At 37.0% G+C, this 16,861-nt stretch overlaps 1 protein-coding gene across 7 annotated transcripts in view; it reads right to left on the reverse strand.

Moving 5' to 3' along the window:
- The window catches only part of TTBK2 (tau tubulin kinase 2), a 95,706-nt gene that overhangs the window by 52,342 nt on the left and 26,503 nt on the right, over window positions 1-16,861 (reverse strand). For 4 of the 7 annotated variants that reach the window (XM_043471598.1, XM_043471597.1, XM_043471601.1 and 1 more), the window contains one exon: window positions 6,186-6,259. In XM_043471598.1, the coding sequence (XP_043327533.1) occupies window positions 6,186-6,259 (74 nt within the window). Of the gene's footprint in view, window positions 1-343; window positions 485-6,185; window positions 6,260-16,861 lie in introns of all 7 variants that reach the window. The other 3 variants (XM_043471595.1, XM_043471594.1, XM_043471599.1) reach the window with 1 other exon arrangement.

Here is a 16,861-nt window from a genome sequence, read left to right on the forward strand (position 1 = left end):
AACATAGAAACCTACGTTTGTAATTTACTGTGTCCCATCATAAGACTGGGTTTCCCAGGTGGCGTGTTGGTAAAGAACCTGCCTGCCAATGCAGGAGACACAAGAGATGTGTGTTTGATCCCTGGGTTGGGAAGATCCTCTGGAATAGGAAATGGCAACCTGCTCCAATATTCTTGCCTGGAAGATTCCATGGACAGAGGAGCCTGGCAGGCTACAATCCATAGAGTTGCAAAGAGTCTGACACCACTGAGTGACTTATGATGTGAGCACACACACACATCATAAGACTAATAAGAGTACCAAGCAAGCTCATTCTGAGCTCTGGCAGGAAAAGGCCCCCTACCGGTTTGATGTCTCGGTGCAAGAATCCCACAGAATGGATACTCTCAATAGACTCCAGAATCTGTCTACCCAACCGAAGAGTAGTGCTAATGGTGAACGTGCCCCGGGACTGGCTACGGCGTAGATCTGCCAGATTCCGACCCTGTGGAAACCAAATAGATACTTTCAAGTATGCTACTGAAAGTATGAGAAAAGAGTAGAGAATTATTCATTTACCATTAAAAAATGTTTTGACTGAACTAGCAAGGATTTTATCTGAATCATGATTCTCTCACTCAAGAGAAGAATTCTCAAGATAATGTATGAACATTTCAGACAAATTAAAGAATAACCAAAGCTTTTTAAACTTTTTTTTTTAATGAAGGACTCTTTAAATTCTATAGTACTTCACAGTTGCAAGTTTCACACACATGATTTCATAGAATGCCATGAAAACACTTTTCAAAAATCTCCTATCCCTATATTGCTCCCTCTCCTGCTTCCCTCTCACCACTGTGAACCTGCTTCTTTTTTGTTTTACTCACTAGTTTGTTGTAATTTCTAGGTTTCACATAAACGTTATATCATATAGTATTTGTCTTTATCTATTCTGTGTCTATAACATATTATGTTCTTGAGTCATCATATTTCCCTTTGTCACTGATGTCATAATAAAATGTAGTCTTGATTACATAAAAAAGATATACATATACAGGGCAGTAATTCCTCATTATTGCCTAACATATATTCCTATACAAACTACTTAACTTTTCTATGTCACAGCTTCCTTATAAAATGGGGCCAGTAATACCTACCTTATACTGTTTTATAAGGCTTAAACAAGATCCATGTAGTGTCTGGCACACTATAGTAGGTACTCAATAAGTGCTAATTACTATTATAAATAAAAATGATATGAAACACTCAATCATAGCAGTAGATAAAAGCGAGGAATTTATCTGGCCTGTGCCAGATGTATTACATTCATGACTGTATTTAGTCCTTAGCACCCTAAACAGAAGTTGTTACACCAGTTTTTCAGATGAGGATACTAAGGCTCAGAGAGTTTAAAAAATGTTAACCTGTTAAGAAAAAGTTGTTCTTCAAATCTAAGTCTGTTTAATAACTGGAAAGTGTTCTTTTTCCACTTTACAGTACTGATCTACCCAGAAGACTCCTTATTGAGTAGGTAACAAATCAGCATTCTGATTGAGAATAGGCTATGATGCTGCAGTTCCACCTGGAGCATTTATATGAAGAATTTATATACATAGTAATATGGAATGAATATTATTAAATAAAAAAAGAAACACATTTCTCCCTAAATAATGCTATAAATTTAACATGATCCAATAAATATATGAGGATTTTATTATTAAAAATTTTAAACATACTCAAAAGGAAAGAAAGTAATATAATGAACCCTCATACACCTATCCATCACTCAGAATTAATAATTATCAATTAATGGCCAATCTTTTTTCATCTGTTATCCACCCCCCCCAATATGTAACATACAATGTCTCCTTTCCTACACACATATAGTGGATAATTCTCATGAAAATTTTAACCATAATTTCACCTACATATATTAGGCAAAGAAATGAAAATATATAATAAAATCAAAGAAATTATATGCCAGCAGTTCTATCACAAAAAATTTGAAACTGGAAATATCAATATGAACCATGATATATTTTTTCTTTTAAAAAAATTTATATACCCTGAACCTATTCACTTGAAAAGAATTTAAAACAATGACCAACCCAATTGCAGGGACCCACAGCATCCAGATTCTGGTCTCTAAATACCATTTCTCATTAAGAGGAATCAGAAAGTAAACTGTGTAAAGTCACTCAGTTGTGTCTGACTCTGTGTGACTCCATGGACTGTAGCCTGCCAGGCTCCTCTGTCCATGAAATTTTGCAGGCAATCATAGTGGAGTGGGTTGCCGTTTCCTCCTCCAGGGTCAGAGAGTAAGGGTGCTATCAGAGCTCCCTACTGGGAGCCAATTCATTTTTCTGAAAACTTGAAATTAAAGAATCAAACATTAGTCCTGCCTTTCTGTGTGAAATGTACCTAAGGATAACCTAATAATTGATGGAATGCTCTTAAAAGAATTCTAGTAATAAACTGGAATTTTATTCCAGTAAAAAAATTTCAGTAATAAAGAGTAATTGTAAAATTATAACTGTATATTTGCAACTCCACTGAAGTAAAGAATTTTGGCAGTGATTACTAATGGGTTGATAAAACCTAAGAGAAAAATTAGTGGCTCAGATGGTAAAGAGTCTGCCTGCGATGTGGGAGACCTGGGTTCAATCCCTGAGTTGGAACGATCCCCTGGAGGAGGGCATGGCAACCCACTCCAGTATTCTTGCCTGGAGAATCCCTATGGACTGAGGAGCCTGGTGGGCTATAGTCCATGGGGTCACAAAGAGTCAAACATGACTGACTCAGCACACACAAGAGAAAAATTATGGGAACTTTAAAATGGATGGAGAGGCTGATAGCCTCAGAACCTCACTGATTCAATCTTAACACAACTAAAAGAGACAAGCAACACTGTCTGCTGATATAATATAAATAGGAAGCATACAACCCATCTCTGAAGTATTCTAGCAAAATAAAAATGGAATCTGATCTAATCACAAATTTATAGAGAATACAGGGGACAGAAGAATATGTTAAATATTACCACATGGAGATAATTAGCAAAATCCAGAGTATGGAAACTTCTGCATAACAAATGATTTTTTAAATCAATGACAATACAAACAACAAAAAGAAAACTTAAGAAAAAAAAAATGAGAGGGAACTTTTAAAAAGAGGCTTAAGAGGGGCTTTCCTGGTAGTCCAGTGGCTAAGACTCCAGGCTCCCAATGCAGGGGGCCCAGGTTCGATCCCTAGTATCCCTGGTTAGGGAACTAGATTCCACGTGCCACAACTGATATCCTGGATAAAAACTCCTCATGCCACAATGATGATCAGACATCCATAACTGAGACCCGGCACAGCCAAATAAATAAATATTAAAAAAAAATAAAAATAGGGGCTTGCCTGGTGATCTCGTGGTTAAGAATCCACCTGCAATTGCAGGGGACACGGATTTGACCCCTGGTCTGGGAAAATTCCACACGCTGCAGAGCTACTAAGCCAGTGCACCACGACTACTGAGCCCACATGCTGCAACTAGTGAACCCACACTCCTAGAGCCCATGCTCAGCAACGAGAGAAGCTACTGCCGGGAGAAGCCTGTGCACAGCAAGAAGAGTAGCCCTGGCTTGCTGCAATTAGAAAGAGCCTACCTGCAGTAACAAAGACCCAGCATGGCCAAAAATAAATAAATAAGTAAACAAACCTTTAAAAAAAAAATTTTTTGTTTAAAAAAAAATAAAAAATAAGAGGCTTAAGATATACATATCCACCAAATACAATGTATAAACCTTGTCTGGAACCAGATTCAAGTATAACAAATATAAAAAATAACTGAGAGATACAACCAAGAAAATGTGAAGACTGACTTGATAATTGATACTATTATTAAGATATTATTGTGTATTATGGTTACTAGTGGAAAAAAAAGAATCCTTGACTATATATTGATATATTTATGAGAAAATATGACTTCAACTTGCTTTGAAATCATCTGGGGAAGGAGAAGAAAGGCAGAATACAGCTCTACTTTCATTTATATTTAATTTTTTCCGCAATAATAAAAAGTTCAAAAATATATGGCAGCCCTGATGTTAGGCAATCTAGATCTACATCTATGCTGGTTACAGGATTCAAAACATTTTTTGCCCTTTCCTAGGTGATATGCTTATCACAAAATACCATCCTTTGGCTATACAAGGATGATCACATAAAAGCCTCAATGGTGACAGGATAGCAAACGAGACCTGGCCACGGTCTTCCTAGTAGATATGAGAAAATAAACGGGTATGACTGCTTGAGCCCTATTAGATTTCAGACTCATTTTCATGGTAAATAGCTAGAATTTCTACAGGAGAAATAGGATTATTCCTTAAAAATTTAAAAGCAGATATTATATAACTGAATCACCAGGAGACAAAAGACTAAAGTTAGCTTAAGAACAATGAGGGTTTTTAGAAGAAATCAGAAATGTCGGTGAGAAACTGGGTCTGAGCATATAAATTTTATCAAAATATATGGGGAAACCCTAGCAGTCAACTTTAATATGTCAAACAAGAGAAAGAACCCTCAAACAGTTATACCAGCTTTAGTCTTAAATCAAGTCCAACATATAGAGGTGGGAAGTTAATGGTGGGTTAATTTTTTTATGATGGAGAAAAACAAACAAACCAACCAGCATGCAAGTCAAATCAAAGCATTCTTAGATGAGTCCACAGGAGCTTGCCAAAGGTCACAAGAGCCATCACTGTCTGATATACACCATCCTCCTTAGTTTTCCATCCTTGCATCTGCCTCATTTCCAGTAGTGAGATTAAGGTGAGTGTAAATAAAATAAAAAAGACTATATGCTAGGACTAAGAGAGACTCTACAGACTTAAAAAGCATCTCCACATCGTCTAGTCAGTAGTAGTCTATACACAAAAATAAAAGAGTTTTCTCTTATTGTGCCAAGAATATTGGCCCAAGGCGTCCATCAAGTAAGTCCTAACACCCATCAAGTTAGTCAGTCCCAGGAAAACCTCAATCCTCCTTGAGCTAAAGTCTCTTCATTTGCGAAATGGGGGTAAAACCTTCCCTATCCTCTTCAGGGGAAATGATAAGGATCAAGTAAGATGCATAGTAAATCCAGAAGAAAAAAACTATAAAATAGCATACAAAAGTTATATTATTATTATAGGCCAAAGTGAGAGACGGCAAGGTTCATATTAATGACCTAAAAAGATACAGGGATTCTGCTTCAAGTAAAAAAACTATGCTGGCTCAAGAGTAGTGAATCACATGACTCAGCGATATCAAGACAATAGTCTGCAGGAAATTAATGTCTATAGATCTAAATCAAATGCTGAAGGATAGCTGAGGGAAACAAGAAGAGGAAGAATTCAGGCGAGGATTTATGTCTCTGAAATCACTACTAAGTAGTTAAGCTGAAAAAATGAATCAACAAAAGAACCAAATGCCTAAAACAAACTTTGCTAAAGATGAAGGGAAACCCTGGGAACTCTAAGTTCTCTTAAGTTAGGCAGCAAAGTGAATCATGGCTTTTACACTTTGATGGTAAGTACAGGCTCAGAACTGTGTGTGTGTGTGTGTGCACATGTGTATGCGTGTGCACGCACATGTGTTCATTCAGGGGCAGGGGCAGAGGCAGTGTCAGTGTCAGAGAGAATGGGCTGATTTCCCTCTTTTTGCTGCAGTCATTACTTCAATGTTCCCTTTCTGAATTTCTGTCATCTGCTACCCAACCCAACTCCACTCTCCATCTCAAGGACAGGAGAACAGAGCTATGTTTAATAGTAAAGACAAAGAAGAACAGCATTTCTCTCCATCTCATTTTAAAATTTTCAAACAGTCAAGGTTGATATTTGTGAAAATGGGAACCTAGAGTCCCTAACATAATAAATGATGGAGAAGGAAGGGACAGGAACAGGACAAAACTCATTATATCCGGTAATCCATGTGGGGATCAAAAATTTGGCAATGATGACAATCAATGAAGATGTGCATCAGAGAAAACAGTTGATAAAGACAACCCTTCCATCTTTGGAAAAATCTGTTATCACCAGGTCTGTTTAAATATATACCATCTGCATAGTATAAAACATTCTGCAATGTTACCAAGAATGTTGTTAATTTTATTCATATCTACTGTAATTAGGTACTTTGATCAAAACTGGTCAATTTTAAGATACATTTTCAAAGTAACCTACCTGCAACTGCATGACCACGTAGTTGAATCGATCATTCCTCCCACAACCAATAAATCTACAAACATGGTCTTTCCCTGGATAAAAAGAAAGAAAGACACAAGACAGTACAAAAGGTTATACTATAGTTTCTCTTCTTAAAAATTAATAATTTGTTTTTCTGCATGTTATTTTAATGACTGAATATAAAAACCTGTCTTAAGAATCTTAACGATAGGATATCAGTATTATTCAAAATTTCTACCCACCTCTCTCCATATCCTACACTGCTCTTTATATAGTAAAGTTTAAGTGTTTACTAAATGAATAAACAAATGAATGAGGGGACTAATGAATGATTATTTAGGAAGGAAACAATTAAGAGGTCATTTCAAATCAACTTGCTCAGACATGATACATATAAAAGAAAGAAGAGCTATAAACAAGAACTATGTTAGAAATATATATCCTGGATTTTGGATATGGCCTGCCATTCACCATTATAGACTCTGTGAATCACTTCATCTTTCTGGGCCCCATTGATATGGATTTACTCAGCGGTTTTTCAACCTGAGTTTCACATGTGAACTCCAAGAAGGTGCTAGTGGCTGGGGTCCAGAGTGAAGCAGAGGTGGAGCAGAGAGAGACTAGGCTTCTGCATCTGATTCAGCAACAGCAAACAAGGGTCCTAAAAGAGGATCAGGTCTGGTGGCTTCCAAGACCAGAAGACAGAATCTGGCTGGAGAACAATGAATGAAGGGAGGGATGGGATAACAGAATGAGATAGTACTGGAGAAATAGGCAGGCAACAGATCCCAGAGGATCCTGGACTCATTCATAATAAGGAATCCGAACCACATGTATAGGTCAGTGTTTTCTAACCCTAGCTGCTTATTAGAATTATCTGGGGAACTTTTTGAAAACTCCTACTAAACTTTTTTTTTTTCACTCAATCAGAATCTATGGGGGAAAGATACAGGATATGAGCTTTCAAAAGTTCTCTGACCCAAAAGCAGACAGGCCATGGATGTTTTTGAAACATCCACATATTTGAAAACTACTGCTGAGTAGTGTGAGAAGCATGTAAAAGATTTTAACAGAAAGAAAAACACTTAAAACATTCCATTTTAGAACACTGCCATGGTAGCAATGAGGAAGACAGACTATAGGGAGGTCAATTATGGAGACAGAATGGTCATTCTGGGGACAGTTACAATATCCCAAGAGAGAACAGGGCTTGAACCTTTTTTTAATCTAATGTATTATAGTAGATATAGAAAAAAGAAACAGGATAAATCTGAGAGATGCTAAAGATGTAGTTACTGACTAGAAATGGGCACAATTAAATAAAAAGTTGTACTAAAATAAGAGAATGTAGTAAGTTGTATAGATTTTAAGGGCTATCAGAATATTGAGTTTGAAGACAATCAGGTGAATTCAGCAGACAGGTGTAATTTCAAGCCTGAGACAAAAAACTGAGCTCCAGAAATTTATTGGGGAATGATTGGTTCATAGAAGGCAGATGGAACTACAAACATAAATAGAAGATTTCCAAGTTGAAAGAATAAAGAATGAGAAGACAAGAAACCTAAGAACAGAATTCTAGAAAATGAACCATCTGAAAAGCATGAGTAGAAACAAAAGAGCCCATGAAGGGAGCAGAGTAATATCCTGAAAGGCAGGAGAAACCTACGAGAGATAAAGGTCACAGAACTCAAAGGTAGAAGTGGCCAGTGGCTGAGAAGAGCTCAGTAATATAAACAATTAGGAAGTGGTGAGTGGAAGGGGTAGAAGCCAGTCCATAATGGGTTAAAGAATAAATGGAACATGAGACAGAGGGCAATCTTTGAAAAAGCTTCCTATAAAGTGGGGAAGTCACAGACCCAGAGCCAGGACAGACTTTAACAGACTGATGAGAAATATAATCCAACGTTCAAAAAGAATTAGTCCACTAATTTAAAATATAAATACAATCCAGGTTTAATTTAGTTAATGAGTCCACACTTCTCTTTTGCATCTGAGTTATCACATTGTTTTCTCATTCTCTGTGCTTCTGTTCAAAGGGGCCGTAACTAGCAAGAACAAGTACAACAGGAGCAATAATTCACAATGTGTACAATGTATGTATATCACTTTACGTACATTTTACATATGTCTGCAAAACTAACTCATCTAATAAACTGTAGTAAGAGTGAAAGGATAAAATGACTGTCAACTGGCCAACTTACTCTTTTCTTCAGCTTCAAAGAAACAAAGAATCATTTTAAAGTATTTTCTTACTGTCCATTCCTCAAGACTCCAACTTCTTATTATGTAACAGTTAAATGCAGTATCTCTATTACAAAGGCATTTAAGTCATCTAATAACAAAAGGTCATACTAAATTTAACTCCTCTTGGAATGCTCTTTATAAAATATTCTTATAATACAAAATACTATTTATCTCTTGATACTAAAACCACCCTACTTTTAAAAAAATAAAAATCAAATAAACTAGACCTTTATTGGGTAACCAAAATACAAAGTCAGTAGCAAATTTTCTAGGATTCCCTGGTACATCTTCACTGCCTTAGGGAAGAGCTTAATGAATTCTTATCTCATACTTTATAACATAGTGTACCCACTGCTCTTATATTTTAGATATATGCAATTAATGAAACTACTTATTAAAGTTAGTTCATTAAATATGCACCAATTTTTGGAAGCATGGAACAACTAGAATTTAATTGAAACAGTAACTCTTCACCACCACTTACAGCAGTTCTTAAAATAACTTTACAATAATTAGTACAAACCGAAGTTATCGTTCCATGAATACAGGGGCCCTATCTATGTTGTTCTGTCACTACCCCACAGTACCTGGCAAAGAGTGAAACACCTGATATTTGTGAATGAACAAAGTAATGGAAATAATAACTATAATAATAATAATAAAGCATGCATAATATGAAGCATACTGTGCTAGGCATTATATTAAGTGCTTTATATGTACTTAATTCTCACAACTTAAATGGCATAAGTATTATTATTTTCTCTATTTTTCAAAATTGAAAAATGGAGGCTTGGTGAGGTTAACTACTGTGTCTAAGACCTCACAGCTGGAAGACGACGGAGCAGTTTGATCCCAGAGTCTTTGTTCTTATCCATTGTGCCAGGAATACTTGAAACAGATTTTAAAGTCAAGTAACAACTTGTAAATAAATATTAAAACTAAGCAGTAAATAAAGACTGACAAAATATGGGCTTCCCTCATAGCTCAGTCAGTAAAGAATCTGCCTGCAATGCAGGAGACCCGGGTTTGATTCCTGGGTTGGGAAGATCCCCTGGAGAAGGAAATGGTAATCCACTCCAGTATTCTTGCCTGGAAAATCCCATGGACAGAGGAGCCTGGTGGGCTACAGTCCATGGGGTGGCAAGAGTCGGACCGACATAGCGACTAAACCACCCACCATGACAGAATATAGAGAAGGAGATCCGCTATGTGCCAAGTACTAAAGCAAGCACTAGGAATACAAGATAAATTAAATAAGATCCATGCCCTCAAGGAATTCACAGTCTGGATATATAAACAAAAAATTACAATATGTATTAGTTAGTATGATAAGCTCTGCATTGTAGACAAATTGCTGTGGATACACAGAAGATGTGAAAATTTCATGAGGCTTTTCTAGAGCTAAATCATTAGATTTTAAATTATTAATAGAGTTAACAGACTAGAGGGCTAGATAAGAGGCTGAGGTGGGGGGCATGCTGAGATAAGAAAAGGACACTAAAGTCTTGTATGCCACATAAAGGAATTTAGATCTGACACATAATGGGTGGCAGTTGGGGGTGGGGGGAGGTAGTTCAAAGGTTTTCAAGCATGCTGCTGCTGCTGCTGCCAAGTCGTTTCAGTCGTGTCCAACTCTGTGCATTCCCCTTAGACAGCAGCCCACCAGGCTTCCCCATCCCCCGGATTCTCCAGGCAAGAACACTGGAGTGGGTTGCCATTTCCTTCTCCAATGCATGAAAGTGAAGTCGCTCAGAGGTGTCTGACTCATACTGACTCCATGGACTGCAGCATGACAGCTACATAATTTGGCCTGTGTTTTGGCAAAGTAATGCTATTCACCATTAGATGCTGGTTATGGAAGAGCTGAAGGCAGAGAGATCAATTAGGAGGTTAATACAACAGATGAGGTAAAAGATAAGGAAGGTTCAAATTAAAGCACTGAGAATGAGAATTTAAAGAAGAGGAAAGATTTCAAATTAAGCTTTAAGAGACAGAATAGACAGATTACACAAGAGAAGAAAGTGAATGAAGCCTTTTAAGTGGACAAAGTAAACTGTATTAATATAAACCAAGACTAAAGTATGACACAGGATAATGATTTCTGGTTTGGGAATTTTGCACTGATTTATCTATAGAACATGCAAGTTGTGTTACAAATTTAGGGGTAGGGTTTAACAGAGGTCAACCATGTAAAGCCTCCCAGCGGCTCAGTGGTAAAAAATCTGCCTGCCAATGCAAGCAGACATGGGTTTGATCTCTGGGCTGGGAAGGTTTCCTGGAGAAAGAAATGGCAACCCACTCCAGTATTCTTGCCTGGAGAATCCCACGGACAGAGGCACCAGGTGGGCTACAGTCCATAGGGTCGCAGAGTCGGACACAACTGAGCACACACACACAACTATGCAAAGTGATAGATCTATGTATTGTCAATGAGGTAGGAGGTGACGGCCCACTGAAGATGGATAGTTTGAGAGGAGGACACCAACATGCCAGGGAAAGAAGGAGGAACTAGTGTAGGAGACTGGGAAGGAAATCTATTCAGATTTTCCATTTCTTCATGAGTCAGTTTCAACACTGAAGGTTTTTCTAGGCATTTGTCCATTTCATGTAAGTTATTTAATTTGCTGTCATGTAGTCCATAGTATTCCCTTGTTATAATTCTTTTTAAATTCCTGTAAGGTCTGTAGAAATGTCCCCTCTTCCACTCCTCATTTTAGTAATTTTAGTGTTTTTGCTTTTTTTTCTTTTTGTCTAGTAAAGGCTTGTCAATTTGTTAATTTTTTAAATAAAAGAACCAATTTCTGACTTTGTGGAATTTTCCCCACTGTTTTTCTAGTCTCTCTTTTATTAATTTCCACTGCAATCTTTCTTATTTCCTTCCTTCTGCTTACTTTAGATTTAATTTGCTCTTCTTTTTCTAGTGTCATAAGGTGGAAGGTTAGGCTATTTACTGGAAATCTTTCTGATTTCATGATATAAGTGTTCACTGCTGTAAATTTCTTTCTAAGTACTGTTCAAGCTGTACCCCATAACTTTAGGTATCTTGTGATGATGAAGTTTTAACTAAGCAATCGGTAGAACCACTTGTGAATCTTAGAAGGTAGAGTCATTAATGCCATATATTATGCAGGACAAACTATTATTTTTCTTTGAAGGAGACACAATACTGCTGGAAAGAAAAAAAGCATTGGCTTCAAGTTAAATTTAAACTCTGCCACTTAATAGTTATGGGACTTTGATCAAATTTTGGTTTCCTCAACAGAGCTACTGAAAAAAGTTAAATGAGATAATATATTTATAAAGCATCTTCTTGATTAACTATATAGTGTTCATTCCTCCCTGCTAACAGCACCCAAATTTCCCTTTGGAAATGATCTTCCTCTGTCTCAATGGATTTGATTCACTCAGGCAAGGTGGGACATTGCTTTAAGCCAAACAGAATAATCTAGAAACTGAGATCAAGCTCAGCTGGTAAAGAATCCACCTGCGATGTGGGAGACCTGGGTTTGATCCCTGGGTTGGGAAGATCCCCTGGAGAAGGGAACGGCTCCCATTCCAGTATTCTAGCCTGAAGAGTTCTATGCACTGTGTAGTCCATGGGGTCACAAAGAGTCGGACATGACTGAGCGACTTGCACTTTCACTTCACTTGATGATGAAAAGAAACTAGATATTCAAGACTGAAGACAATCAATGCATGATATTACTCTAATAAGTATAATTGTTTCTGGGATGTTATAATCAGAGAAAAATTCAATACCTTCATATAATTATAAGAAGAGATATTATATTTGAATATAGGCCCCTTCCAGTTGCTATGGGCAATCGTCTCTCAACTGTGAAAGAAACCAGCATGAGGATACAGTTCACAATATGGAGGAGAAAACTGCAGGAAAAAAGTGTCAGATGGATAGTCATATGCAAAGGAATGAAAAGCAGACTCGATCTTATACCATATACAAAAATAAACTATCAAAAATCAACAATCCATCAAAATGGATTAAATACTTGACCATAAGACTTAAATCCACAAAACTCATAGAAGAAATCACAAGGGGTAAGTTCCTTGACATCAGCCTTGGAGATGACTTTTTTGGTCTTGACAACAAGGGCAAAGATGGCAAATGCAAAAATAAACAAGTGGGATTACATTAAATCAAAATGTTTCTGCACAGCAAAGGAAACCACTAAAATATAACTACATCATATATCACCTCTGAATCTTTCAGCTTGGTGTGGAAGAAAAGTGCATGTGCTCAAGACTGCTTGAGTTAAATATTAGCTTTTTTCACGTGCCAGCTAGCTATTTAATTTCTACAAGCCATATGAAGAATAACAGCAGCACTTATGTCAAAGAGTTATGGCACAAGTGGAATCAGCTAAATAAAGTATTTCTAATACTAAATATACTGCCTGGTACAGAATAAATACTCAATATATGCTCCCTATTACTATCATTAAAGCTTAGTAATTTTGACCACTAATTTTGGAAGGAGACATATATAAACTCAAATCTTGGCTCTACTGACCAGGCTCACCTAGCATGTGCCTCTCTCTGATACCAACTATTCTGTCATATCTGACTGTACTTCAGTGGACCAGGCCAAACATGTCCCCTAATGTCACTGCCCACACACTAGTCATTAGATAATCTCCCTAAAATAACTGTTTTTATCATCTGCCTACTCAAGAAACCATAAACAATAATGCCTGAAGAAATTAGATTAAAATGGTGAGCCTGGATTTCAAGATTCATTCTACATTACTTACCAAACCTCATTTCCTTCAGCTTAACATAAATTATACACTCTGATGAAGTTTGTTTCTTTTTTTATTCTCCCTCACAAATGTTCTACCTTATTTTTTGTTCACATTATTTCTCTCAACCTTATCTCCTCAAATCAAATGCAACTCTTAAAATCTAAATATCCCTATTAGGAGGTAATATCAACAAATTAATAACTCAGGATCAGATTTTCAGATATTCAGCAAGTTAGTCACCTAGCCAGGCACCGAGGAGGAAACAAATAAACAAGAAAATCAAAATAAGAGTTCCCTAGCAGCAGAGATAAATACATAGAGTAGAGTCTGGTGCACATGTGGAACTAGAGAAAGAAGAGAAGTCAGCAAGTCAGCACTGATCACTAGGAACCATAGGTTGTTGACCACAAGAAAATACAGGATGGAAATGTATCAACAAACCAATTTTAACTTTCTGCTTGTGTGTCTCCTCTTAAAAATCTGCTAAAACACAAAAGAAAGTCTGAACATACAAGCCAAATCTTTACCAGCTGCTGAAAATATCACCACTAAGGCTTTTTCTTAATCTTCTAGCTCTTGACTACTCTAACCCTACAGGGAATGCTTGTGGTCTGTCACCAAGCTCTGTACAAAAGAGAAACAATCAGTGATATCTCCAGCCAAAAAAGGCCATAAGTAAACTTAATTTAGACAGGTATTATCTAAAGATATTATAGGCAAGGTAGGACCTCACTAGTTAAACACAGATTGTAACTGTGATATAGAAAGGATTTCTACTTATCTAAGGGAAGTAGTAACTTAATTATATACTTTTTGTTCTTAAAGGAAGAGATATGCTATATACTTAATGAAATGCACATAACCTAAAGAATATTTTTGTTCTTATGATTTCAGATGATCATCTACTATTTTTGGTTTCAATTCAAGAGCTTAAAACTTCGGCAGGTGGTGGTGTTGTGGTCTACATCTTAATGTTAATTTTTTGTGTGTGTGTTATTAGATTTCTTTGGAGTCCTAACATATTTTGGAAATTCAAAAACTGAACAAATCACAAATGGTGCAGTGGATTAACAATAAAAATAATCTGCAATCTTCAAGAGTAGATGGCATCCAGTTCACTACATCAGATTGTACTTTTCTCCCCACTTCTCAATAAAATTTTTAAAAATTTTTTAATTGTAAATGGAAAAAAAAATTTTTTTAATTGGAGGAAAATTGCTTTACAATGCTGTGTTGGTTTCTGCTGTACAACAACACAAATCAGTCATAATTATACATATATCATCTCCCTCTTGAGCTTCCCTTCCTTCCCCCATCCCACCCCCCTAGGTCATCACAGAGAACCAGGCTGGGCTCCCTGTGAGTCCTAGTGTTAAATATTAATATCATGCAAAAGGCAAGTAATTTTACATGACTTGCTACTAGGGGAAAGTAAATCTATCTAAAGGGGCATCAATCATTTTTCTTTTTAAATAAGAAAGCCATTTAGTAATAAAGTGAAAAGCTGAGCTAAAAGTATCCCTAACCCACTAAATGGGGATGCTCTGAAATTCAAAGAACAAACGTCAGGTCAGTTACAAATTAGCAAATAAGGGGATTCTGCAAAGCTGGACAATTAGACTGCTAAGAATACAACAAAATTAGCTTCCTTATCCATCTATCATTTACTCCTCATATCTACCCACTCCTCACCAAAAACAAACCAAATCTACCCTAATAATAACTCATGAAATATCCACACCAATGGGAGATAGAAAAATACAAGGCATAGGTCCTATCCTCAAAGAATTTACAATCTTATTGAAAGCAATAAATGTATTACAAGACCAATATGGGCAGTACAAGATCAAATTATAGCTTATAAAAACAAAGAATAAGCATTACAGAGAAAGCAAGAGATTAGAATGCATCACAGAGCGTGAAGCTTGACTGAGTTAACTTGACAGTGATACAAAAAGACAGGAGGGTGTCTTCTAAGCCAAATCCCACAGAAAAATAACTGAGACAAGAAGTCTAAGAATAAAACTCCTACCAGCGTTCATGAGGATGCCCATCTAATAACCCCTTAGGTTCTCAGTAGCTCACAGGAGCCAAAGGCAAAAGGAATACAGACTCTTCAGTCCAGATAGCCATCACAGGGAATTTCATCATTTAGACAAGACTATCCTACCACAATGGCCAACTTAAAACTAGCAGGCTTTTATGATTCTAATGAAAAAAAAAAAAAATGAGCATGATTTCCTCATCCTATTTTTAAAATGTACTAAAATATAACAAAAATGTATAAACAAACATATGTTTTAAAAAACAGAGAGAAAAGATAAAGAATTAGGAGACCACTACCCCTGCCACTACAGGAGATGCAGGAGATGTGGGTTCAATCCCAAGGTTGGAAAGATGCCTAGGAGAAGGAAACAGCAACCCACTCCAGTACTCTTGCCATGAGAACCCCATGAACAGTATGAAACTGCAAAAAGATATGACACCAGAAGATGGGCCACCCAGCTTGGAAGGTGTCTAATATGCTACTGGAGGAGAGCAGAGAGCAATTACTAACAGCTCCACAAAGAATGAAGCAGCTGGGCCAAAGCAGAAATGACACTCAGTTGTGGACATGTCTGGTGCTGAAAGTAAAGTCCAATGCTGTAAAGAGTAATACTGCATAGGAACCTTTAATGTTAGGTCCATGAATCAAGGAAAACTGGATATAGTCAAGCAGGAGATGGCAAGAGTGAACATCAACATCTTGGGAATCAGTGAACTAAGATGGACGGGAATGGGTGAATTTAATTCAGATGACCATTATACCTACTGCAGGTAAGAATTCCTTAGAAGAAATGGAGTAGGCCTCATAGCCCACAAAGAGTCTGAAATGCAGGAGCTGGCCTTGGAGGACAAAATGATGCAGGGCAAAGGCTAACAGTTTTGTCAAGAGAACACACTGGTCATAGCAAACAATCTTTTCCAACAGCACAAGAGACAACTCTACACATGGACGTCACAGATGGTCAGTATCCAAATCAGACTGACTGTATTCTTTGCAGCCGATAATGGAGAAGCTCTACAGAGTCAGCAAAAACAAGACCTGGAGCTGACTGTGGCTCAGATCATGAACTCCTTATTGCAAAATCCAGGCTTAAATTGAAGAAAGTAGGGAAAACCAATAAGCCATTCAGCTATGACCTGAATCAAATCCCCTATGATTATACAGTGGAGGTGATAAATAGATTCAAGGGATCAGATCTGTTAGACAAAGTGTCTGAAGAACTATGGACAGAGGTTCTAACACTATACAGGAGGCAGTGACCAAAACCATCTCAAAGAAAAACAAATTCAAGAATGCAAAGTGGGTTGTCAGAGGAGACTTTGCAAACAGTTGAGAAAAGAAGAGAAGCAAAAAGCAAGGGACAAAGGGGAAAATACACAACTGAATGCAGAGTTCCAGAGAAGAGAAAGGAGAAATAAGAGGGACTTCTGAACAGTGTGAAGAAATAGAGGAAAACAACAGAATGGGAAAGCAAGAGATCTCTTCAAGAAAACTAGAGTTATCAAGGGAAGATTTCATGCAAGGATGGACATGATAAAGGACAGAAACGGTAAGGACCTAACAGAGGCAGAAGAGATTAAGAGGACGTGGCAAGAATACACAGAAGAACTATACAAAAAAGG

Source organism: Cervus canadensis, chromosome 6, assembly GCF_019320065.1.
Source record: "Cervus canadensis isolate Bull #8, Minnesota chromosome 6, ASM1932006v1, whole genome shotgun sequence".
Classification (NCBI taxonomy): Eukaryota; Metazoa; Chordata; class Mammalia; order Artiodactyla; family Cervidae; genus Cervus; species Cervus canadensis.